This window comes from Calonectris borealis, chromosome 3 (assembly GCF_964195595.1).
Source record: "Calonectris borealis chromosome 3, bCalBor7.hap1.2, whole genome shotgun sequence".
Classification (NCBI taxonomy): Eukaryota; Metazoa; Chordata; class Aves; order Procellariiformes; family Procellariidae; genus Calonectris; species Calonectris borealis.
In genome coordinates, this window is record NC_134314.1 from 103044951 (window position 1) to 103069820 (window position 24870).

A 24870-nucleotide genomic window follows, 5' to 3' on the forward strand; every position below is an offset into this window, starting at 1 on the left:
GTCTTCAGACTAAATTAGGTGCAATCTGTTGCTTTAGGCAACCCGACACTGCAGAGAATGAGGTTGGAAAAGGTACTGCACATGGACTGTGACCTGATAGAGACCTCTGAGAATACGGCATTGTGATCACTAAACAGGTATAACAGTAATTACATTCTGAGAGTAGGTACTCTGATTTAGAAAACACACATGCTCTTTCCCACACTGCTGCAGTATCTGCTACTGTGTCAGATTAGATTTATTTGGTAGAGGCAAAATGTAATTGTGACTAAAATATAGAGGTGAGATGCTATAATCTGGTTATCTAGCCAAAACTCTAAGAATTTATAAGGTTATGAAATGTACAGTATACACAGATAACCATGAATTGCCACATAATTCACTGTGCTTTTTGTAGCCCTTTTCCTCACCTTTCTGTTATGTTTATTAAGATCTCACCCTGCAAAGATTTTCCCTTAGTTTGACAATATCTTTGTGCAGCAACTGCACAGAAAATACATGGTAGTCATTGGGAGACCTGGGACCGAGACCCAACTCTCAGGGCCAGCACAGTGTCTTTCTGATGTAAGCCAGCTTGAAACATGGGTTGTCTGATGGTACAAAGGGAACAAGAGGTCCCTTGTGCTGACAGCCCACAGCACGGACGGCAGTACCAGGCGCTGAGTTAGGATGTCTCTGCCTGGCACAGGTGGGTGGAACTGAGGGAGGCTTAATAGCCCTGCCTCTGCTGCAGGGCACAACCAAAAAGGCATTGACTCATGCAGTCCAGTGCTTCTCAGAATGCTGTTGGGGCAAAACTACAGTGCATTGTCCTTTATCAGGGAGGTGCAGCAGAACACAGGAATACCAGAATGGCCATCCAGTCAAGGCCTAGCCGTCCATAGTTTTCTTCCTGGGAGAGGCCTATAGCAATGTTTTGGGGAAATAGCGTAAGCAGCAATGCAGAGAGATTTGCTTGTCCACAGCTTCTGGCAAGGGGTGGCTTAAGCCCTGTGCTGTAGGCTGCATCCTGACCGCTGTGGTTTACTAACCCTCTCAACTCGTGTAGTCCTCTTTCGGAACCACTGATCTGTCTGATCTCCAGAATGTGCTGAGCAATGCAATCCACACTTCAGTAATACTTTGTGTGGGGAAAAAATTACTTCCTTTTGTTTAACACATGCATGCTGTGCATGTACAATGCTTCGCAGAGGGACCTCTGAGCCATCTGGGGCCATGTGCTAGTATTAAGATGTTCTAGCACCCAGGATCAGGTACAGAATCAATAGGAGTGACTCAAAAGTATCTGGAGACAAAACATCCATTTTGTCACTTACATCTTCTCATTTCGTGGTAATACTCGTTAATGTAAGATGTGCTTGGAAGCATGTTGTTGAAGACTTCAATTCAAGGTTGTATCTGTAAACCACTTAGCTTCAGAGAATTTCAGAGCTCCTGGTTATTTATCACCTTAAAACTTGGGGTCTGCTTGTAGAGGTAGCAAGATAAAGGTAGGCGGCTGCACTTGTAGCCTTTAGAGAGGGGATGGGGTTTTTTGTTTAGATCAAGTGCCTTTATCATTCTTGCCTTCCTCCTTTGATACATACACAGTGCACAGTAGGGCAGTGGAACAGCTGCTGTGTTTAGCTAGATGTGGACAGATTATATTTCAGGAGATCTTTAATTAAAGACAAGTACAAAAAATTATATTTCACAGCTTTGCTTTTATTTTCTGAGGTTCCGTGATGAAATGTATAACCAATGCAATCTCAGCAGACAGGTATTTCCTGCGAAGCTTACTCCAATTCCCCACGGCGTGACAGCTGTCTGAACTATATGCTGATATGGGTGAGGAACCTCACCTCCTGCACACCTTTGCCGGCTACCACAGCCTGTGGGCCAGGCTGGTCTGTAGAAGCCATAGAAGCAGGGCTGCATAGTCTCTCCCAGGTGAGTAGTGACTCTCAGGAGTGTTGGCCCCTTGAAGCTGAGCAGTGCAGCTGAGCTGCTATAGATGTGTCGCCATTACTTGTTAGAATATATAGTAAGTCTAGGACTGCTTTTTCCTGGATATAACAATGTCCTTTGAGCAGCATAACACTATCAGCAACTGGGCAACAGTGATGCTCTGGGCTGATACAAAATCCTTGCTCATTTTTGAGAGAATGACTGAGGATTTAGAAAGATTCTTGTTCAGATCGCTTGTTTGTTTGTTAATGATATTGTGCTGCTATTTCACTTTTTATTCTTCTTAAATAATTAAGACACTGGACTAGCTCTCAGGCGGGCTAAGAACAAATCAGAGGGTCTCATCAGAGCTGTGTAGAAATTTTTTTTCTGCAGTAGCAAATAGTGCAACCCAGGAGGCGCAGAGCTGTAGAGTCAGACAGTTGTCGGTGAGGACCTGATGTTCACACTATACAAGTTTCATGAGGGTTTACTTCAGACCAGTGTTAGTCCAGCGTTATGGTCTGTGAGCCAGCTGCCATGGATCATTTGGGTTAGCTTCATCCAAAAGCAATCTAATTTGCCCACTGTGCCTGCCCAGTGCCATGGACCATAGCACAGTAGGTGGGGACAATCAGGAGTTACATGCTCCTGATTTGAACTAAGATGCTAAGTTAGCCACACCAAATGTGGAATTAGGACAAGGCAAACATGGGTGGGTAGTTGTTGCCAGATGCTGTGACCAAAGGATCATTTATGGTTCAGTCTACAGCATTCCTAAGAAAAATGAGCACCACAAGCACAGTTGTGCATCCTAATCACCTCCCCAGCTCTGCTTCAGTACCTGCTGGTGCACACACAATGCAGAAGGTCACAGTCAGTCTCCAAGCAGCTGGCTACAGGCAAACATGATACTACTTCTATACCTTTAAGAGTACTAGATAGCATGTAGTAACAATAGAAACCTTATAGCTTAGTATCTGAATATCCCTTTATCACCAGATGCTACTGTGAGCCTGGTGTAACTTGCAGAAGAGGTACAGGGAGAATGGTACTGTTTAAAAGTTTGGATTACATTTTACTATGGAAATAGAAATTATAGGTAAGTTGAGGCAGCTACAGGCACTGCTACAGCCTGGCCTTCAAGCCATGTGGCTTTGACCAAAGGTCAGATTTGTCTCCCTTTCCTGGCTGTTAAATGAGAATGGTATGTGCTAGCTGGAGGTTGTTAATGAAGGACACAGTATGATCACAGGCTGCTGTGATAGTGTGAACACCCTTCAGGTGATTTCCTTGGCTTTGTACATTGGAGAAGGGAAGTTAGTTACTCCTGATTCTCCTTAAGAAAGAGTGAGCACATTACAGACACTGTACTGTAACAAAGAGCTTTATGCCAGTATGTCAGAATGTCCCGTCTCTCTCAGCAGTCCATCAAATATTGCATCAATACAGTCAATACTGAAGGTGTCAAAATAGAACATGAGTGCAAATAAAATGACTACAGAGCTGTAGCATGAAATTCATTAACTCATCTCAGCCTTCAGTACCATACAGTGGCTTGCAAATATATTAAAAAAAAAAAAAAGGTTAACTTTTTTCCAAACAAGAATTTTTTTGCAAAGTGTGGTGATCCCTTGCTAGAGATCCCACATCTTCTAGACAGCTAAGCCTATGCTAAGTATGTCAAGCCTTTGTTTTTACTTCATATACACAATCACGTTACTTCACAAGGACATACAGCTGAAAAACACCAAGCTGATTGTCAGAAGGCTTTAAACTCTCCCTCATTGACCTAGGGTTGAAATAGCCTGTCCCAAACTGGATGCTGTAATTGGAAGCCCTGAGTTTTTGATTAAAAGTGAGCTTCTGCTTTCTGTCCCTAGGAGGGTTGCTGGCAGCAGAGTTTACCAAGGGACTAGAAACTACAGCCTGCTGCTAGTAAGAAAGCCTTATGTGCAATCTTAGATAGCCCAGAGGGGAGAGGGGAAGAGGCAGACTCCCACAGTCTTAGAGAGCTCTTGAGGGTTTGATCTTGATCTTTGTTTTATGCTGCCCTCCCCCATCTCTGGAAGAAACTGCACATTTCTACTCTAGGATAGATTTCATGTGCTGGAATTCTTCCCAGAGTTGGCACAGCTTCAGAGGGTTTTATCTTGGCTGTAGTATCCACATGCTGCTGCAAAGGTCCCCAGGGAAAAGAGTTGGAAATGGGCAAAAGAACAACAAAGCTACAGCGTCCTCCAGGAGGCTACACCCCCACTGAGATGATTCCCCAAAAGCCAGTCATACAGGGAAATCCCGTTCTTCCTTCCCCATCTGCTGTTGGTCACTAGAAAGCATCCTAGCCCTTGGCTTCTCTACAGGACCTGTGATTTTCACAGCATGCCATTCTCTTTGCTGGTGAGAGCTCTCCCTACAGCTGCTGAGTTGGGGCCTCAGCAGCTTTTTCCTGTTTCTTCCAGGTCTCTGCAGAACCATGCTGGCCTACAAGCTACTCAGTTTGCATTAAAGATTCTTTTGTAATAGTATCAACTCACTGGCCAGCAGCCTGTGATACTGGAAAGCTCTCTTGTGAGCACTCATGAGAGAAGACTGGGGGCACAAACCTTCATCCACCAGAGCCCTTCAGTCACTCACAGCAGCAGCTTGTTAAAATGAACTCAACTATTGCGGCTGTACAAAGAGCCCTGTAGATGAATGCTGATTCCCTTCACCCTTCTCTGTACATTGATACTATACTTCAGTACTCTTCCACGCTTAGCCATAAATATTACTTTCAGCCCACTGATTTATTACTGGGATGTGGGGTGGAGCACTTACCTCAGCCACACAGAACACTGAGGACCAAGAACAGCATTTGACACAGCACTGATGTATCTGCCTGTGTATCTACACAGCAGGTTGTTACATTTTTATCTACTCTGCAGGTGCAAGGTTCAGGGGGTTCTGCCTGCACAAAAGAGAAAATACCCAAGAGACCTGAGCATGCATAAACTAGTTGCTGTGGAATAATAATGGTCTTTCATCTCAAAAAGCTTGGGTCTGTTTCTACTCAGGTTGGATTGCTAATTGTTAGCAAAAAGCTGATCAAGAGCAGTGCTGAGGTTACCTGGGAAGTTTCTTGTAGCACGGGGGAAAGTATTAGTTGGAAAAGGAAGTTCAGTTCCAAATCAGATACTAGCTTTATCTCACAGGCCTGATCCTGCAAGCCTTACTCATGTAAGTGGCTGTCTTGCTTTCAGCAAGATGGGTCCAGCCAGCAGCTCTCACTAGCTTGGGCCAAAAGCCTTTATAGATAACTACATCCAGGCTGGGGGGGGAAAAGAAGAGAGACATCACAAAACTAATTCATTCTCCACAAGGAAGCAGTAATAAAAATGAGATAGTAAGTGAGCCTTGCCCTTAAGGTTACTGAACAGCTACTAAATTAAAGGAAAGGCTAGCATGTTTGGTAATAAATTGTGTCATACACCACAGACAGCAGCAGCAGTTACTATGGACACAGCTTCCAAGAGAGAGACAGGCAGGAAGAGAGAGCTGGAACAAGGAAGAAACAGTAGAGCTAAAAAAGGGTTAACTGGGATTTTGAAAGATCACTGTCTAAAAACCTTGTTCAGTATAGAGTCAGTAATCCTTGGCATTCCGAAATTCTGGCATGCTCCAAACCCTCCTGGTAGGCTGGGTGCCCCGTTCCACATCCTCAGAGATGGTCTTGATGTCACTGATGAATGGGGAAATCCTGGACCGGGATTTAAATGTTGTTAAGGAGAGGCTGGTTTTGTTCTTTGTATTCCATTGCCTGGCAAGCTTCTTGGCATCTTCCTCCTCTTTGATCTTCTCGGCAGCTTCCTGCAGGACAGAGCGGAAAATCCGGGATACTTCCTGCACTTCTGGTTCATATTCAGCAATGAGTTGCCGGAATCTGAAAGCACAGTCAAGGCACAGCTTTGATTAAAAACATCAAATTAGGGATTGCTGCCAAGTCACTGTGCTAGGCCTGGAACTTGCACTCTCCTGCAAAATGGGACTCCCTGGACTGAAGGGAACAACAACAGGGAGGGGCCATGAAGATATGCTCAAGGTCTCTAAAATCACAAGCAAGCCAGAGAATGTAAGGAAGCAATGAATCACTGTTTCTCATAAGCACAAGAAATAATAGGGAGCACCAAACAAAGCTAGAAGGTGGCAAGTTTGAAACCGGAGGAAGTGCTCTTTTCACACAACACCTATTAAATCAGAACTCAGTGCTATCAATAGCTTAAGAAACAAAATGATTAGACAAGTTTGTGGAAAATGTCCCCATCACTGCTGATTAAACATGATTGTCCAAGTGCAAATCCTTGCCTAAGTAGTCCCTGAACTGCTGCTTACCAGAAGCTGAGGATAAACCAGGGAAAGTCCCACTAGACTTCCCCTGTTGCCAGTTCTCGTCCCCCATAGCATTACGCAACAGCCACTAGACAAACAAAAATCCTGTAAAACTCTTCTTTGTTATATGTTTGATAGTGTCTCAATGTTTAAATTTCAGTGAAGTGGTATTTCATCATCCTGTGGCTTTCTGTAAGATAATGGACTGGCTCAGCTGATAACACCTTGATTGGTAGCACAATGCTGTATTTAATTCGACAACTGTGAATTACTCCAGTGCCTTCTCAGCAAAGAGCTCAAAATGGTTTTTTTGACATATATTAAGCTAGCTTAATACCAGGGAAGTGAAGAATCACCACTGTTTATTTTGCAGGTGAGGAAGATGAGATGCAGAGCAGGATAGTTTTCTTGAAGTCACTGAGTGGGTCACTGGCTGGGCCAAGAAGAGAACCTACCATTCCTGATGCCTTGTTGGGTGATTTGGTCCCCAGCCTGGAGAGTGTGGGATCCACTCCCAGGGCTCACACACTGGTCACATAGAGATTCTAGTTGTTCTGTAATAGTATGCCTTTATGACAGGTGGTAATGTGGCTACTCTTCTAATAAATATTCAGTTCTTAATATAAAAATTATATTTACAAGCAGACACAGAGCTAACCTAGTACTTCACTAAAATCCAGGTATTTATACTTAATGGAAGCTAAAGTGTATAAGGTCTGTAAGCATTTTGATACTTTTCTCCAACAGAACTGAACAAGGATGGAAAACACTAGGATTGCATTTAAATACGACAACCCTAATACAGCAGCAGCTGATAGAATAAGATCCTGCCTCTTGGCTTTTTGATAAGCCCTAGGAAAGTAACAGGGAGTTTAGTGCACTATGGAATTGCACTGCTTAATGGCGTACCAAAGGGAACCCAGGATAATAAGGACAGAAAGAAAACCAGAGATAAAACAAAAAGACTGTACATTTATGCCTTTTGACTCTTACTGTGGAGGCCTGGTATTGGACATACATCTTAACATCATGCCGTATCCCTGATATTTCAGTGTGCTTTTCTCACAGCAAGTATTGGCAGCTACATGTACAGCTGTAGAGACACCAGTACCGCATGCTGAGGGAACTCAGTATCAGCAGAAGCACCAGTCCCTTTCAGGGTCAAGCTAGAGGCGTTTGACACAAAACCTACAAAGTCACCAAGATGTTCGTTAACCATTTCAATTGCTTCCTAAACTCCTTCCTCCACCCCCCTACCAAAAAACCTCTAAACTTTGAACATTTGGGTGCAAAAAGCCTCTGAGGCACTGTAGTTCATGCTGGTACATAAGTACTTACACAATGATGCTAAACTGAATTGTGCAGAGCCTCTAAGAGCAAGAGTCTAGGTCTTGCTGAGGTTTAGCACATAACAGTGGTAACAGATTTGCTGTACATTGCAAACATCCTTTCTGTCTTCTGAGGAGGCACTTCAGTTGCATTATCAAAGAGCCAAAAATACAGTTTTCACAAGAAATACACTTTTCCATTTATCCTAGTCAGAAGCGTAGACAGATGAGTCCATCAAAACCCAAGTCTTTGCAACATTATTATTATTATACCAGGGAAGGCACCTTCAAAGGACTTTTATTGCAGAGGTGAACTGAATGAGTCATTCCGTTATTTTATCTCCATGTGTATTTTAAAGAGAGGTGCTGGCATATTATAGATATCTATCAGTACATCCTCTTCTTTTGTATTGGCAATTGTGCACCCAAAAGGCCTTATCACTGCCTCCAGTTTTAGAGGCTGTGTGTCTACTGTTGGATTATGGCTCCAGAGCAGGTAGCAGAATGTGTCAGACTATTACTGGACCAGTGACTGGCTCTGGGAACAAGAGGGAGAAAGGGTGGTACGATGGCAAATTTACCCCCTGAACACAGAGCTCTAGTGCTAATGCCCTGTGTTGCTAGTAACACTCCCAACCAATCTAGCTGAAATAATGTTCTAAAATCAGTGTAACTTTCCACCTTCATAGCTATCTGCCTGTTTGCACTCTCCTTAGCTATGGCAGCAAGAATTGTTTTGTGAACTCTGCTTTTGCTGTTAAAATTTACTTCTGACTTTTCAGGACCAACACAAAAACTCCTTCATGTGGATTTGAGCAGGTCTAAGAAACAAAGAGAACGCAATCCAACACTGTCTGCCAGTCACTCAAGGAAAAGCCACTCTCATTCAGATGGGGAAGGGAAAGGGGGGGCCTTTCCTCTCCCCGAACAGGATGAACTAACTTTGCCCCTTTATTAATGCCCATGTAACTTCAGTACCAGCATGTTTGTGTAAGGGACAGCCCACATATGAAGTCCAAAAGGTGTGCATGCCACAAATATTTCTCAGCAGAAAAGATGGACAGGTTATCAGGGGCTGAGACCTAGCTAAACCAGTCTGTGTGTCAGAAAATAGATGATGTTTGCTGCAGCCACCTATGCATAATTGAAGCCATCTTCCCCAGCTATCAATGAAATCCAGTTCATGTACTGGATGATCCGGCACTCTGCTCTCTGCACAAAACACTCAACATACAAAAACAGTAAAACCACTGGAATCAAGGAGTATGGGCTTGTATCCTGGGAAACAAACTCCACACAAAGCTGCTCAGTGGAATTAAGCACACAGAATTGCACAAGGCTCACCTATCTTCTAGCACAGGTTAATGCCCTTGCACTTTTGCATGGAATAGTTTCAAACTAGGCAACTGCACAACCATATCTAGAAATCCCTCAACAGGGTTTCCTTACTCATCAGAAAAGTATACCTATCTATCTTATTTGTGAAACAAGTTATGATACTACTGGTAGCTAACCTGTAATATATTATGCAAGTCACGCAGTCTTAGACGTGACTGTCAACAAAACTCGCCTTGAGCCAGCACAGGAGCATGTATATGTACACATAGGGACGAGCACGTTCCCCAGTCCAGGCTGTGTTTTAATCACAGTTCAAACAAATTTGTTCTTTAAATTGTGACCCTTCCATTTCCTCATATGGCCATTAGATTTTAAGAATCTGGCTGCGCTGGGCTCATACTGGCACTGCTTTTTTTAAAGCGGTGTCACCTGCCTATGTTACTCTGTAGGTCCCCAGTTCAGTAGGTTTCCTAAGTACAGCCTGAACTTTAAAGACCTGTTAAATCCAATGGAAGTCCCTGGACTTAAACAATATGCTTATAGTCCAGTGTATTCCTGAGTGCTTGTCTGAACTGTAAGCTCTAAGTAGATTTAGTAATTCGAAGAAAACGTGGGGTGCTTAGTGCTAATAATTAGCTGCTGACTCCTAAATCTATATTTTGAGCAGGAATTCTGGTTATATTGTAAAGCTATGAACAGCTTTGCTAGAGAAGGCTACTTGACTCCCAAAGGACTATGGCATTCACACTAACGGCAACACTCACGTCACATCACCTCAAACTTAAGCTCATAATTGTAAATAAATCCATTTCTGATTTTAGTCATTTGTCTTGCATTCAAGCATACTAGGAAGTCCACTTCAGCTATACACAATCCTTAGAAAATTACAGTCCTTAGCCTGTAGCATTAATAACATCTCAGATCACCAAAATGCAGGTTTACATTTCCTTATCAGGATTTTTTGTTTGTTTCTCTCTGGGCAGAGAAGGACTGTTTCACTTTTGCTGAAACTGAAAGAAATGAAACAGACCATAACAGAGCTAAAGCTCTGAGTAAAGATGGCAAAAATCTAGCATTCTGTATTAGCAAGCTACTAGTCTACTTGTTCAGTTTAACCATGGCAGTTAGGTACTAAGGGCCTCACCAAAGTCACTGTCACTTCCTTCAAATGGCTCCAGGATTTAATTTTAAATATAGTCAGCGATCCCCAATCCAGTAACCGAAAGGTACATTACACCTGAATGCAATAGCTTTATTTGTATGAGGTGAATCAGAGTCTCCAGATACCCGATGGTATTTGCGGTGTACTTGAATCCTTCCAGAGTTTCAAGAGACTCAAAGTTTCTATTGACCTGAAATACAAAACAGGCAAACTGGATCTGAAAAAAACCCTCCCATTTAAGAAGTGCTCCTTTCCCGCCTCCTCCACATCTAAAGAAACAACTGTATAGAAACTCTGCCTCTCAGTAGATGTGACTGTAGCCACAGAAAAGGACAATTTGGATAATCATTTAGACCTCTGGAAAATAAAGTGACATGTCTGACGACTCATACAAAAATGTTTTGTTCTGGCTTTGACTCTGAGCTTCGAATCTCACACGGAGGAGACCTTGCATGTGTCCTGGTTTCGGCTGGGATAAGGTTAAATTTCTTCCTAGTGCTGTGTTTTGGATTTAGTATGAGGAGAATGACACAAACAAAACAAACTGCAGTCTTGCAAGATGCATGCTACTTGTGTTATTTAAGTATTATATGCTTGTTGAGTACATCAAAAAGGACTTCAGCTCTTCAAATGTCTAAGATGGAAGGGGAAGGATCAAGCTTAATATTTCAGACAGAACCAAGGGCTTCAGTAAGGTACATGCTCTGCATCTGAATTTCCAAATGCAAGCTCATAGATTTTTTTTTGGTGGAATTTTTTTCTAAAAGTTACTACGTATTAGAAAGTCGCAGGGTATTCAAGAAGAAACAGCAGCAGTGCAATGGTCTTGTGATAAAAGTACTTCACTGGAAATGTGAAGATTTCAGTTGAATTCCTATTACACTCATCTTGTGCAATTTTGGGGAAGTTTCCATGTTATCTCACTTTCTGAGAGAGAATTTATCCAATTTTGGCGGTCTTTTAGATTGCATGCTCCTTATTTCTCCTGTACATTTTCAGCTCCTAGCATGGCAAGCCCCAATCTTTTTCATTGTTTCCATTTCAGCAATGAAGATTTCTGAACCACAGGGCTCTCAGTTAGAAGGTAGAAGAGAAGAGGGGTCAGCTGTTCACATTTCCAACACAAGAAGAAGGGATTATTGGATAAAACCAGTACACGTTAGTTTGAGACAACCTAAATACAGTTTTCTACAGCAGAGTTGTAGTTCAGATGTGGAACTCTGCCACGGGGTACCACAAATGCTAAAAGTTTACATGAGTTCAGAAAAGAAAAGCAGAACCCCACAACCTAAACAAACTACTGAAAGAAAAAGCCACATAGGGCAATTATAGACAGAAGGACCACTTCTGGCTCCAAAAGTCTCCAAGTTACAAGGCACAGTAAGTTGGAGGCTATATACAAGATACTGTAATTGTCTGTACTGTTGTATTTGCTTGCCTTGTTCTTTTCTTTTTTCCTTACGCTGATGTTACTGGCCTCTATCTCACATACAGATTGCACATCAGATCAAACAGACCTTTGACCCAGTCCAGTTCTGCCATTTTTGTGGCTATGACATTCCCTTCTCAATCACGGAATTGAACCAACAAAGGTTGTGCAAGCCTTATTTTTTTAATGTGGCTCTGCTAACCATGCAAACTGCATAGTATGGAACAAACAAAAACATGCCACTTCTTGAATCATACTGTAATATAATTTGTGATAGCCTATAATAGCAATTTATAAGAGGATTTTTAAGAGGATGGTTTTATCCTTTTTCAATTATGCCCACATAGAGCCCACCAATGTTGCTGTGTGTTTATCTATATCAGCAGTACGCTGAACTCTGAATAACAGTGAACAACCACTACAAGCTGCACTGAAATCACGCATCTTGCATGATCCCAGTTTAAAAAAAAAAAAAAAAAAAAAAAAAAAAAGCAGAGCAGCAGCAAGTTGCATATGGCTCAGCTTAATACTCTTTTCTGAAGGAGGTGATGAACCTTGGGGCCTCCCAAATCCAGCAACTGAAGCCTGCTCTCATGGAAATAACCTGTTTGCTAGACAGCCCTTGCTCAGTGGCCCTGGGGATGGTGAAAATAACTCTGAACCCCAAGGGGTTTATAGTGGCTTGTTTACAGCATAGCTAGGAGTTATACAAATACAAGGTAGGTACTGTTCCCAGCAAACTTTCACTGGGGAGAATTCGGCCACTGAATGATCCCAAATCTCTGATTCTGCCACCATGGCAATCTTTGCAAAAGCCAAAGCCCTGTGCCAGCTTGCTTCCAAGGTTCAGCCCTGGGCAAGATGAGAGCTAGAGAGGTAGCTTCGGCATATTTTCCTGGCCGTCCCCACTGTAAGATAGAGGTCTAGCTATTTCCAGCCCTCTTACGGTTGTAGTTGAAGACCTGTAGATTTATTTGTTCAAGGCAAAACAGGTGCCAGCATAGGCAGTGAAGGACTGCAGGGTGCTGAGCACCGCATTGTATATGGCCTGCCATGACTGTCTTCTTTCTAATCCCAACTGAAGAACATGTTGGAACAGGGGAAGTGGATTATGAAGGCCCATTTCACAACTTTGCTTTGGCTAAGGTGGACTTCAGGTCACTACTCCTCACTTGCACTGTGCTAAGTGAGAGGGCTTAACTTAGAAGAGCCCCCACCTCCCTCCCTTCCAGTTTGGATGCTACAGCTGGCTTAGATCTCTTTCTGAAGGCATTCTCACAGAAGGTTACTCAGCTGGCAAGCAGCAATCCTATGTCTAGCACTTGAAAGGCTCAACGCAGTCACAGAGGCTGTGTCTACATCTGCAGTGCAGAAGGCAGAAGCACCACCTAGCTGTTCAAGCCAACTGCATGCCCCACCTGCATGCTCCATGTCAAGGGTGTGGAGGGAGGGTAGGGGAGGGAGAAGCTTGCAATCCCTCCTTTCTCTGGGAATGCCTGGCTCACAGGCTGAAAAACACAATAGCACCTTTTGGCTAGTCTGGACACTGGGGACAAGTACCTCAATAGACCTGCTGGACAGCTTAAATCAAGGAAGGCGGGCTCCAATGAGAGTGGATAAACACCAAAGCAGGTTGTTCAGAGGCTGTGCAATCTCCACCCTCAGAGATATTCAACAAGGGACAGGACAAGGTTGCCTTGAGCAACTTGATCCAACTTTGACGTTGGCCATCTTCCGAGTAGGAGGTTGAAGCACATAGCTCCAGAGGTCTCTTTAAACCTCAGTTATTCTAAGATTCTAAAGACTGAAGCAAAAGCCATCACAATACCGAAATGGTAACTGTTCATCAGGCAAGATAAAGCTGCTCTGGCTGCTCAGCAGCATAAAGTACTCGAGCCACTCTCAGAGGGAAATGGCATTTAGTAACTTTTTGGAGGAAATGATACCATGTTAAACTGACTTAAAACATCAGCTTTCCCTTCTTCCACAAAGATGCTATCGCAACATGACTTATGCTACAGGATGCCAAGTTTTTTGCTGTTGGTCCTAACAACTCTCATTCCTTCCTCACATATCATAGAGCGGGGGAAAGGAAAGGTCTGTACTATCAGATCTTTTACTGTACCTGAGTATGACAGGCCCACAGTAGGAAGGATGTATTTTGGTACACATATCCTCCAGCTGCAGCCGTTCTCCTGGGCTGATATCATAGCTCTGCTTTGGATAGCTGACCAGCCAGCCGTAGTCCACCCCAGTCTTGATCTTGCGATACTCATTCTCCCGCTCTCGCTGCTGCTTCTCTGCCTGCTTGGTCTGCCAGCTCAGCTCCATCATTAGCGTCTCAACCACCATTTCTGTGGGGTTCCTCTGGGAAATGCGGTTTGGGGGGTCATTCCACCTGAACCAGGATGCCAGTGACATAGTGCTCTGTGTCTTTATTGGGAGTGGGTTGAGGGTAGGGAGGGAGAGAAAAAAAACAGTGTCATCATCAACACACCTCAGCTGAGAACATTCTCCCCCGCACACCCCTCGAGTCTGTTGTTCACCTAAAAGTGCTACTGGATTAGCCATTTAGAATTAATTGGTGCTGAGCACCTTGAGAACTCTAGCAGCAAACGTGTGCAGAGGGCGAGACCAAGTGTGAAGAGGCACCATTTCCCTTGAACTTCCAGTCACCAGCTAATTAAAATGACAGTCACAGTTCTTATGTCTGAAGTCAAGTTATAAGGATACCTTGCTCCCTCCAGTTTAGGCTGGGGAAGCATTCTCCTGCCCACACGGAAGAGCTGGGGCCAGGGCTCGCCTGTCTGAATGCTCATGGAAGGGCATGACCTTGCAGCACTCTACATGCAAAAACTCAACACATGGAGTCAAACTAGTCCTGGAGCCACGTTCTAGCAAGCGGGGGATCCTCAGGGGGAGAGCAGAATAGGTGACCTGGGTAGGTTTGCTGCTGCTGTAACATAAGTGGTAGAGCTTGTCTGTACTTAGCTAGTACTGGCAGGAGCAACAGCTGCATTAACTAGGAGGCCAGGCAGAGCTTTAATCATTATTTAGAACAAACTACAGCACATTCTACAAGCTGAAGTCCAACTATCAGCTATGCTGGAAGAGCACACCTTAGGTGCTACCACCAGCACCAAGGGAGCTGAGGCTGGGCTGAGGGAAGTGACAACATACCAGGGTTTAAACTGTTATTACTTCTCAGTGAGAGGTTTCTGCTGCTGGGGAGTTACCCAGCACTTAGAAGGCAGAAGAAACCGCACCAATCAGCTCAGCAAAAGATGGAATTAAATCCTGACACAGCCAATCCCTTCATGTAGTCACTTCAAGAGTGGAACAAAGTTATTAACTATTGTATTTGTATTTAAACACAATGGAGTCCAAAGCAGGCACTAGGGACTTGAACAGGAGCAAAACAGCATCTGTTTCTTCACACAGCACAGTTACGTGCCTTGTTGCTCCCTTCCATTAGCCCCCAGGGAGAAGGGGTGGCACAAATAATGGTTGCAGCTGGGATTACCAAAAGGCTACTCCTGGCAGCAGTCCAGTCAGGACGTGGAGTCAAAAGTTAACATGAGGGCAATGGATTAAAAAGCCTGATTCTGCAGGGCCTGAACAAATCGTCACTACTAAGACACAGACATGAAGACAGACATAAAAGGGAGAAAAATAGGCTTTTGATTTAAGCTGCCATATCGGGCCTAGAGCCTTCAGTGACAATGCAAATCACCAGAAGCTCATAACTACCCAGTACTCCCACTAGAGCTGAGAGCCATGAGCTCCCAGACTCCGTAGAAAAGTAATGGTCAATAGGATTCTGCCTTCAGTGCCTGGAAACCGTCACTGTCTGCACCAGGTGAGAAGGGAGCTTCAGCTGCTTTCATGCCTTTATCACTTGCCATAACGTAGTCTTGTTCTCTTTCAAAAAATGTTCATATGATGTAACTATGTCACACCATTAAAGGAAAACGCTTCAAAAACCTGGATAGTCTGTACAGTGTCCCAGGTTTGAAACAATTTCAGGGTCTAATGCTTAGCCTTTGCTAGAATCAGGAAGTTTGCCAAACTTTTGCTTCAAAGGACTAGTTTCTCTAGTCCTATATCCTACCTCTCCCAGCAAGCAATACCAGTTTTTTCAGAAGACAGACATAAAACGGCTGAAAACTTCCACAGGACACAGATCTAGCTACCTAGGTGTGTAAGGCCGCAGGTATTCTTCTGAGACTGTATACGCATTAACGCCTTTGCTAGTTTACACTGCTTATACATGAGGGATCACTGTTTTCACCTTGGAGTATCAGGTATGATTATTATGATAGCAGCCATAGCCAGCAGCTGCTGGAAGTAACCCTGCTCCTATCTCATTTCTGAGCTCTGTAGGAGGAGGAGCAGCAGGTCCTTTCATTTGCTTTCATCGCCAGGGTGATTCCAGCTAACAGCTCTCAAATCACCGCACAGCACTCTGGCTGCCTGACGCTGACTTACTTGCCCAAGACACTTGAATGAACTCAGGCTGGAATTGATGTGCTGACAGCTTCAACTCCATAACCCCACCATCCTAACATGTACCTGGATCTTGCTACATGGTGGCCTCCACTCACCATTACACATTATTAAGGATGAAGATCCTTAAAATTCAAGGCCTTTTCCTTGGTCTTATCACCCCTTATGTATCACATAGGTGAGCCCTCTGCTAGCAAAAGTGAGTAGCAGAACAGACCACAGGCTGTTGTAAAAGATTTAAAAGTCTCCTGTTTCTTTTCAGCTTATGTGACAATAGCAATTTTTCATAAGCTTTTACAGATATCTGACCAATTAAGGTATCACTATTTCCATTTGCACCTTCACCCAATGAAGGTGAGCATGCCTTTCTGTATTTTACCAGCAAAAGGTTAGCTTACTTTGCTTTTACTCTGGCTATGACCTGGTCTCACGTTGGTTTAACTCTGCTGACTTTGGTGGCATTAGGGGTAAACCAGTATAAAGCAGTATAACTGTGAAGCTTAGGGAATGTCCTTCCAGCTCTTCCTAACTCACCAGCTGTTTCATTAGAAGAGGAGCAAGAGGGAAATTTAGTGGTCAGAACTGGGAAAGACAGCAAGGAGACCTGGGCTCTCATTTGACCTGCCCTGGCTTTTGCATGGTCCTGGGTTGTTCTTACTGCCTTATGGTTTTATCTCACAGGTCTCTTTCAAAGCAAGTAGTTCTGCATGAGGAAAACCATTTTACCTAGCACTAGTATTGCAGAGGACAATCAATTAGAAAAATATTTTGGATACCTTGTCTGAGCAAGGCCTGTTGAACCTGAGCTTTGCCCTGTCCCAGAGCTTTCATAAAGCACTGGTAACAGGCAGATTTGCTTTTGATATGGGAACACGGATACCACTGATTCTGAATGGGGCTTCCACTTGTCTCCCATACATTACTTGAAAAATCTACTTCCTCGTGAGAAGAGTATAAAGTAAGGAAAGCACCTCATCTGCAGTTTAAATGGCCTGTTCTCAAATGAAGGAAAAATCCTATCCAAGCATTTCATGCACACTGGCAGCTTGTGCTGGCTGTTCCTAAGGGAGTCTTGTTTGTATGAGATTGTTTCCTTCCCCATCTCTCATCCGTCATCTCCTCCTTTCGAGAGCTGGAAACTGGCCATCCCTATTTAGCAGGCTTGACAAGCCACCACTCTTCCCACTACTGGTCTTTGCAGCCTGCAGAAGATACTGTGGGCTCCATTAATTGTAAGCTGCTGTTTTTAATTTAAAGTTCACATGCAGGCTAATCATTAAATCACTCAAAATGGCTTTCCTGTTAGGAAAGATTCAAAGGACTGTTGGCAGGATATGGGCAACTAAAGGAAGGCAAAAGTTTCAGCATGACCTTCTTATTGGGGAAAAGGACAAATTTACACTTTGCAAGCATTCACGTTAAAATTATTAAAAGAAAGAGACACTGCCCCATCTGAAAACAGATATTTATGTTGTACAGTTAGTCCATTTTCTGATTCCTTGTAAGAGGCTATCCTGGGAGCTGACATAATCCAGTTGATGAACTACTCTGGTGTTATTCAAGCAAAATTTCAGAGTGGTTTATGTAAGTTCCACTCCAGAAACAGATCTGGGTTTCAAGACTTTTGCCTCATTGACTCTAGACTTCTGTCTAGAAGACAAACCTTCCCCTCTGTTGATTGCACTGTTGATTGCAACCACCTCACAGAGTTTTAAGCATACATTTACCTTAGCTATGTTAAAGTCTGGAATACCTTGCTTGCTCTCTTACACAGCCTCTGAGGGGTTTCTTCAATATTTAGTGACTGTTAGCAAGTCCTTCTGAGACTTTTTCATGTAAAAGTTTCCTGTTAGCTTTAGTTCTAAAGAAGCTTTTTGCCTCTCTCCAAATCTCATTTTTGTTCTCCACATTGTCAGCAATTCCTGCATTCTCCTCATGTACTCTGCAGCTTTCTCCATTCTCTTCTCATGGCATGTTCTGTACAATTTTACCTCATCTTCCACTTTTTTACCTTCTCCCATATTTCCCCATGTGATTTCCTCTTCTTGCTCCAGAGAATGCACCAAAGAATCATCAGAAATATCAAAGTCCACATGCCTTACTTGTTTTTTCACCTTCCTAAAACAGGATTTCAGCCTTTCCTAGCTCTTTTACTAACAAAGGAAGTATGTTTCTGTAGCTTGCTCTCTGGCTGTTCTTCGTCCAACTGGAGGCTGTTCACATAACCCGACAGTCATCAGCCTGCTTCAGGCTCTTGCAGGCTAGATCACCACTTGCTAAAACTTGTTACAGCAGGGCTGCTTTCTGGTTAACCATGAGTCAATCAGCAGGACCTGTTTGCCTTGTAGAAGATGAACCTCTGAGAATAAAAAATTCCCTTTCCATTGATCCTTTTCCTGCTTCCCAGCTTCCAACACCCTCCAGGACATGAAAGGAATAGGCAGAGGGTGGGAAATGTGCATTTGTGATTAAAAAAAAAAAAGAAAAAGAGAGAAAAAAAGGGAGCTGGACTCTCTATAAAGATATGCCCTCAGTTTGACAAGTCTCCTGTGGTTTGCCTTTGCCTTCACAGTCTATCAGTCCAGGAGGACTACTGACAATCCTTAGCGACTCTCACTAGTCCTAGGGGTATGGCAGCTGTGTCAGAGCAGAAGGAGAAAAGTCTCAAGGGGCTGAACAAGTAGGAGCCTAATCCAAAGTCCAGTGATGTCAATGGAAATGTTGTCACTCAGCTGGCTATAGATAGAGTCCCAGAAAATCCCCTGTCATCCAGGCAAAGCATACTGACAAACTGGGCTGAGGAGCTGGGAAATGCCTTCCCTCCCTTCTTGTGGGTGGTAGTTCCTTTCTACTGCAGTCAGAGAGCAGAGAGACAGAATTTGTTCATGCAAGATACCCACTCAACGTTTTTCCACACATGCCAGATCAGAGGGTAACAAACAAGGAAAATTATTTCTAAAAGAAGTGGGACAAGCTCCACCCCCAAATTGTGCTCATAATCCTACTTTTAAAAAGACATGCAGTCGTGGGGAAGACAGATGATGTGAAACTGTGGAGCATATTAATTTTTTTATTTATTTATTTGCTTCTTTAGTAAAGTTTGGATTACATCATCCAGAAAAATCCAGTGTCCTTCAGATAACAAAGGGCATCTAAGTATCTCCCTGGACTGCAACTCCTAGATAGATTAAAGCTGGTTTGGTTACACCCATCTCTGAAGTCTGTATGTGCTAACTGATGCAATTTAACCAGCTTCTCAGGCAGAATTTGTGGTCATGGCTATGGTGCTGGCTATACCTGCATGAAGTAGCATAAGTAGCGACAGCATCATAGATGAACCCCACATTCTATTTCTCCTGATAGGAGATATTTTAATTTTGTTCCAAACAAAGAATCTTAGCAAGTTCTACTTCAGAAACTGCTGCCAACACCTTCTCAATTTTATTTATATAGTCCACCATAGCTTTGTAAAAGAATCCCTGTTCTCCACCGGTTTTCTGCAGAGTTACTTACCATTATCCTCTCCATACAGAGACTTTTACCTTACCAGGGCCCAAAGAACCCTACTTCCTATCTGTCTGGAATCTCCCTTCTTGTTTAGTGAAATTTTTTTTACAGCTACTTGCCATGGAAATTATTATAACCTCAGACTTCTATCTCCCAAAGTTGCTACGAGGCAATTAATGCTGAAAAAGCAGTAGATAGAGCTTTTCAACCAAGAAACTTAAAAGCAATGCAAATATCATGATATTAATACAGCAGCATTCCTCATTCTGACCTGCAGAATAAAGAGAGAGAACTCTTGGGCACACGCAAGGGTCTACTTATAGACCACAGCAGAGAACCTGCGTTTTGCTTTATGAGCATACGGATTCTCTTGTTGTGATGGACACAAGCTATTTCTGGACAAAAAAATTTCACAGTGGTTAAAATATATCCAGGGACATGACCCTGTTACAAGTAGCAAGGAGTTTTGAATAACAGAAGTATAGGGGATCAAGCCAACACTTTAAATGAAACATAATTTATTGTCAAGTCTTCATGGCTGCAGGTGTTCAAGGACAGCAAAGAGAGCCTCACAGCGGTGTCTAAGAGTGAGCTAACTGTGACAGGGCACTGTGGCACCCAGCAGGCCTTTGCATGCCAGGTAATGCCTGTCTGCCCCTAGCAGGGCAGCGCTCATAGTCCGACCAGCCTGCTGCAGGCTGACAGCTCCTGCTGCTGCCTGAGTCTGCTTCTCAAAAGAGACAAGCGCTCTCAAAAATGTGTGAGAACCATGCTGTCGTTTGTTATACAATCTAATTTCTGTATTAGCTTTTCTCCAGCAGACTTTGCATTCTCAGCATTATAGAAACGGGCTGGGTCTTTGGTGTAATTGCCACGGAGAGTTACAAGTCACTTAAGCCATTTGTGAATGTGCATGACTCTAAAAATCACCGCTTAGGTAGCCTAACAGAAGGACAGTCAGAGCATATCACAAGGTGCTGCAAGACAAGAGAGAAACAAAAGTGGTAACATTTCTACCAAAGGAAAGCTTGAGTGGCCTTCTGAAAATACCACAACAGTTATGGTATACATGGGTACGTCACATTTCCTACAGCTAAGTAGCCCTCAAAAGATTTTTTTTGTAATTAAACTCTTTAAAATTGAGAACACACAAAAAATACTGCTCTCACCTCCCCAGCATTTGTGTAGTTTGTAATATATTCTTAGAGCTTCGATCTTTTAGAAAACAAGTCTATCTGGTGCATTTTACATCTGCACTTTTATTGCAAGAGGGGTAAAGAAACAAGAATTCAGCATGAACTGGGCTCCAAGCTCAGACACGAATGCAAAAGGCATTTTTCAATCATTAGTCAAAACATGAGGAGAAAAGGTAGCTGATCTAACTGGTACAGCTTCATGATCTTCAGTAGACCTGGACTAATATAAAACAGATTTACCTCGCTGAAATAAGAGAGCTGTGTTGATTAACTCCAGATGAAAATCCAGTCTACAGATCTTAAAGAAAAAGTGAAGGAAGGGCCCAGTAGCCTAAAGCTCTACTAATGGCTGGGACTCTCTACAGAAGATAATCTCTGTGTTATCTGCAGAAGCAAAAGGGTGGGTGTTACTCAATCTGCTTATGAAGCAGAGTAGCATTTTACAGTTTGTCTACTTATCAGCGCAAATGAGTTCCATCTGCTGAGAAACAGGACTATTTTCATGCCAAATTCCCACTCATGCTTTAAACAATATTTTCTAATAGCAACCATAAAAACACTATCATATACAACTTATACTGGACTGTTACCTAAACCTACTGAAGCCAGGAAGTTAAAACACACTGATTTGCTCTGTTTGCCTAACTTCTTATTAAAGCTCCTATATTTTGCTCAGATACAGCTATCTTGCTGTGGTGGATCAAACATACCTTCAATTCTATATCTTACTTTGATCTCTGCAGACTACAAAGCCAGGTTTCCAGTCAGGACAGAGGGACCTCAAGCACTCTTCACCATTCATTCAGCCATGTAAATGAGAGTTCAGAAGGTAACACAGACACATAGCTTTCCTGTTATTAAAACTACTCAAACCACAAAAAAAGTATTGCTGCAATAAAGCAGCAATAGCATCTGATGGAAGGCTCCAACACAAAAGGCTTTCAAAATTAAAACTCGGAGAGATCCCCAGCTCATCTTTCTCTATTCTACTGTCATTGTAAGTACACAATGTTATTAAAGGGCAGTAATGCCACAAACTGGAGTTTCTAATACTGTCATTCACTGCAGATACTTATATCTAAATAATTATATAAAGTAAGAGCTTGAAACTCAGACTCAAAAGCATATTTCACCTGTTGTTAGGTCGACTGAAGTTTGCTTTTTTAATTCATATATTGTGGCGTAGACCAGACTAAGTGCTGTGAAAAGGGGTTGGTGAGATGTGCGTTCTCCATCCAGCTTGAGGACTGATTCTGCTGTGAAAGCAGGAGTAACTCATTGCATCATAAGGTGAGAATGCATTTTAACAGACGCTTGTACAATTCTATTCAGTACTGAACCTTGGTTACAGTATCTATAAGAAAGAATATTTACTGGAGATCCCCAAAGTCTCACTCTGTCTCAATTCACTGCAGAACTATTAACCTATAAGGGAGTTTTCCCTGTATTGGAGAATACTAGGACCAGTATATGAAGTTTGGTCCTTGTGACAGGAGTTACTTAAAAATACACATTGTTTCAAAATTAGCACCCAAAAAAAGAATGCTAAGTTTACAGTTTGAAAACTTAAGCCTCTCTCTGTAGACCTCACATACGGCATAGGGAGCAACCGGCAGAGCTCTGGGAAAGCTCACGCTTTTCTTCTGTAATAGCTCTATGACCCACCTTTGGCCCATCCACAAAGAGCAGCCATATAAACTGTGAAGAGTGCTGCCTTGAGACAGATTTTAATTACTGTGTTCGCATTAAGGGATGTGCAGTGTAGCCTATCCTCAGTTACACTGCCATAACTCCAAAGCTATCTGACTGACCTTAGCGGTACCACGCTGGGGTTACTACTATACGTTGGACTTCCACACTGAAGACACTTAGTGGGGCAGGTGTCTAATCTGAGAGATCTTAAGCAAGAGTGGCATAAGCATAAGGCAGGATAAACCAGGCTTTCCTCCTTGGCTGCCTGTTCTTTACGTAACCAGTTACCCAGAGCTAATCCACGCTGGCAGCCCTGCGGTGCCGTGTCCGAGCCCAGCCTGGGAGAGCTGTCGGAGCACCCCGGCCTCCTTCCCTGCCCACCCATCCCGGCTCACCTTTGGCAGCAGCGCTCCTGCTGCTTGTGCGGACAGATGGACCCAGGCCAGAGTGAGCGGAGAAGGTACCAGAGAGAGGACGTGGCTTAAAGTCAAGCCCTCTAAACCGGCGTAGCCAGCTTAAACCCACATTGGGGTATGGATTAGCCCTAGTGATGAGGGATAACAGCTAGGCTTACAGCAGTGCTTTTGAGCTATTAGGGCTTGGTCCAGTACCTCTACAAGATACAGCTAAAAAGATACGTCAAAAAACTGATGCCTCTCGTCTTGGGCAGACTTCGGTACCTGTTTAAAAATCCCTCCAAAACCTGAGAACTTTGTGGGGTTTTCTGATCTGCAGCTGAGCCTACACTTCGAAGAAACGAACGTAATTCACGGAATTTGGACTTTCTAAAGTCATTAAAGCCGGGTGGCTGTTCCACTGCCTTCGCCCCGCGCCTCCACCGCCCAGCCGTCGCCCACCCCAGCTCCGCGCCTCACGGCTCGGGGCCGCGGGCGGCCGTTGGCTCTAACGGCGCTGCCCCGGCGGAGGGCGGGCAGCACGCCCCGCCGCTCCCTCGCAGGAGCCTCTCGGGCCGGGCAGCGATAACCGCACCGGCGGCAAACGCAGAAACTGGGAAACCCCAACCCCGGACTCTTCGCGGAAAGGGCCGGGACACACAGCGGTCCCCTCCGGTTGGCACCACCCCCGTCCCGCCGGGCGCCCCACGGCCACAGCACCCCGCCCGCCGCCAGCAGCGTCCCCTCCTCCTTACCGCGGCCACCCGCTCCCGTCCCGCCGCCGACGCTGAGGCGAGCGGCCGCGCCTCGCCGGGGCAGCGCCGCCTCAACACCGCCCCTTCGCCGAAGTTGAGCGGAGCCGCCGCTCGCCGCCCGCTGCCGCCGGCTTCAGGCGGGCGGAGGTGCGCCCGCCGCTCCCCCGCCGGCAGCCGCTGTTGCCATAGCGACTACGTTAAACCGATTTGGCCCGGAGGCGGCGCGCTCCGCTGGGGCGTCCGCCCTGCCCCGGCCCCAGGCCCCGGGTCGGCGTCGACCCCCCCCCGCAGGGACTTACCTCTATAAGTTAAATTTGCACTGATAAATAACGGCGCAGTAAATGGCTCTATTTAATGTATTTATCGCCAGGGCCTTCAGTAATAGCTACAGCTGAACAAGGGGCTTCAGTCACAGAAGTCACACAGGTTTCACTGGGTTTGGAGGGACGAAGAAGGACAAGGGGTCGGCAGGGGAGCTGGAAGGGCATGGGGGAGGCAAAGAGGAGGAGGAGGAGGCAGAGCTGTGCTGTTGGGAAGGTGAAGGACAGGCAGTGTCAGAGGGTAGCGCTTCATCTGGGAAATAAGCACATCACAAGAAGGGGTCCGGCACCGGGAGCTGCGAGGGATGTGTGTGGAGTTTGGAAATCCCGAGGAGTGATTGTATTTAGTAAGAGGTCAGTGAGGAGAGCTGTATTTGGTAAGGGGTCAGTGAGATGACAAGGAGAGAGGGGTGTTACACAGGGCCGCGGGCAGTGAAGGGAGCAGGCCCCTGCACCTCGCGGAGCGCCTCGTGTCAGGGGACGGGGCCGCGCTCGTGGTCCCAGCCACGGGCAGCGGGAGTGACCTCTGCGAGCCCGCGGCTCCTCACCCTGCCTCTTCCCACAGTGCAAAAATGTGCGGAGACGTCCCCAGTGTCATTGGCCAAACCCCCACCAAATTTAAGGGGAGCCGAGCTGCGCCAGAGGGTCGCAGAGCTGCGGCCTTGGTGAAGGAAAGCACATGGACTGGTGACACCACTCAAGGACACGTGAAACCTAATCGTGTGTGTAAAGTCAATCAAGTCCCTGCTGAAAAGCTTTCATAAATTAGGGCCCAAATTCTGACATCTTGGTATTTATGCTGTACTTAAAACAGCCAGAGGCCAGTGGCGTTTCAGACCATGTATGTCTGTACAGTACATGCATAAATCAAAACAGACCAGCTAAAAAATTACAGGTTAAAAGATGCCCCGTGCAGTCTAAATTAAAATGTATGAGGAGGGGTTTTTT

General features: G+C 44.5%; 1 protein-coding gene across 1 annotated transcript; it reads right to left on the reverse strand.

The window, feature by feature from the left end:
- Nucleotides 1-1683: 1683 nt before the first annotated feature.
- Nucleotides 1684-23783, reverse strand: RD3 (RD3 regulator of GUCY2D). Its single transcript, XM_075147013.1, has 3 exons — nt 23603-23783; nt 13677-13984; nt 1684-5848 (listed from the first exon to the last, which is right to left on the reverse strand). Exons 2-3 carry the CDS (start codon nt 13970-13972, stop codon nt 5551-5553), a joined length of 594 nt encoding a protein of 197 aa, XP_075003114.1. The 5' UTR covers nt 13973-13984; nt 23603-23783; the 3' UTR covers nt 1684-5550.
- Nucleotides 23784-24870: the final 1087 nt, after the last annotated feature.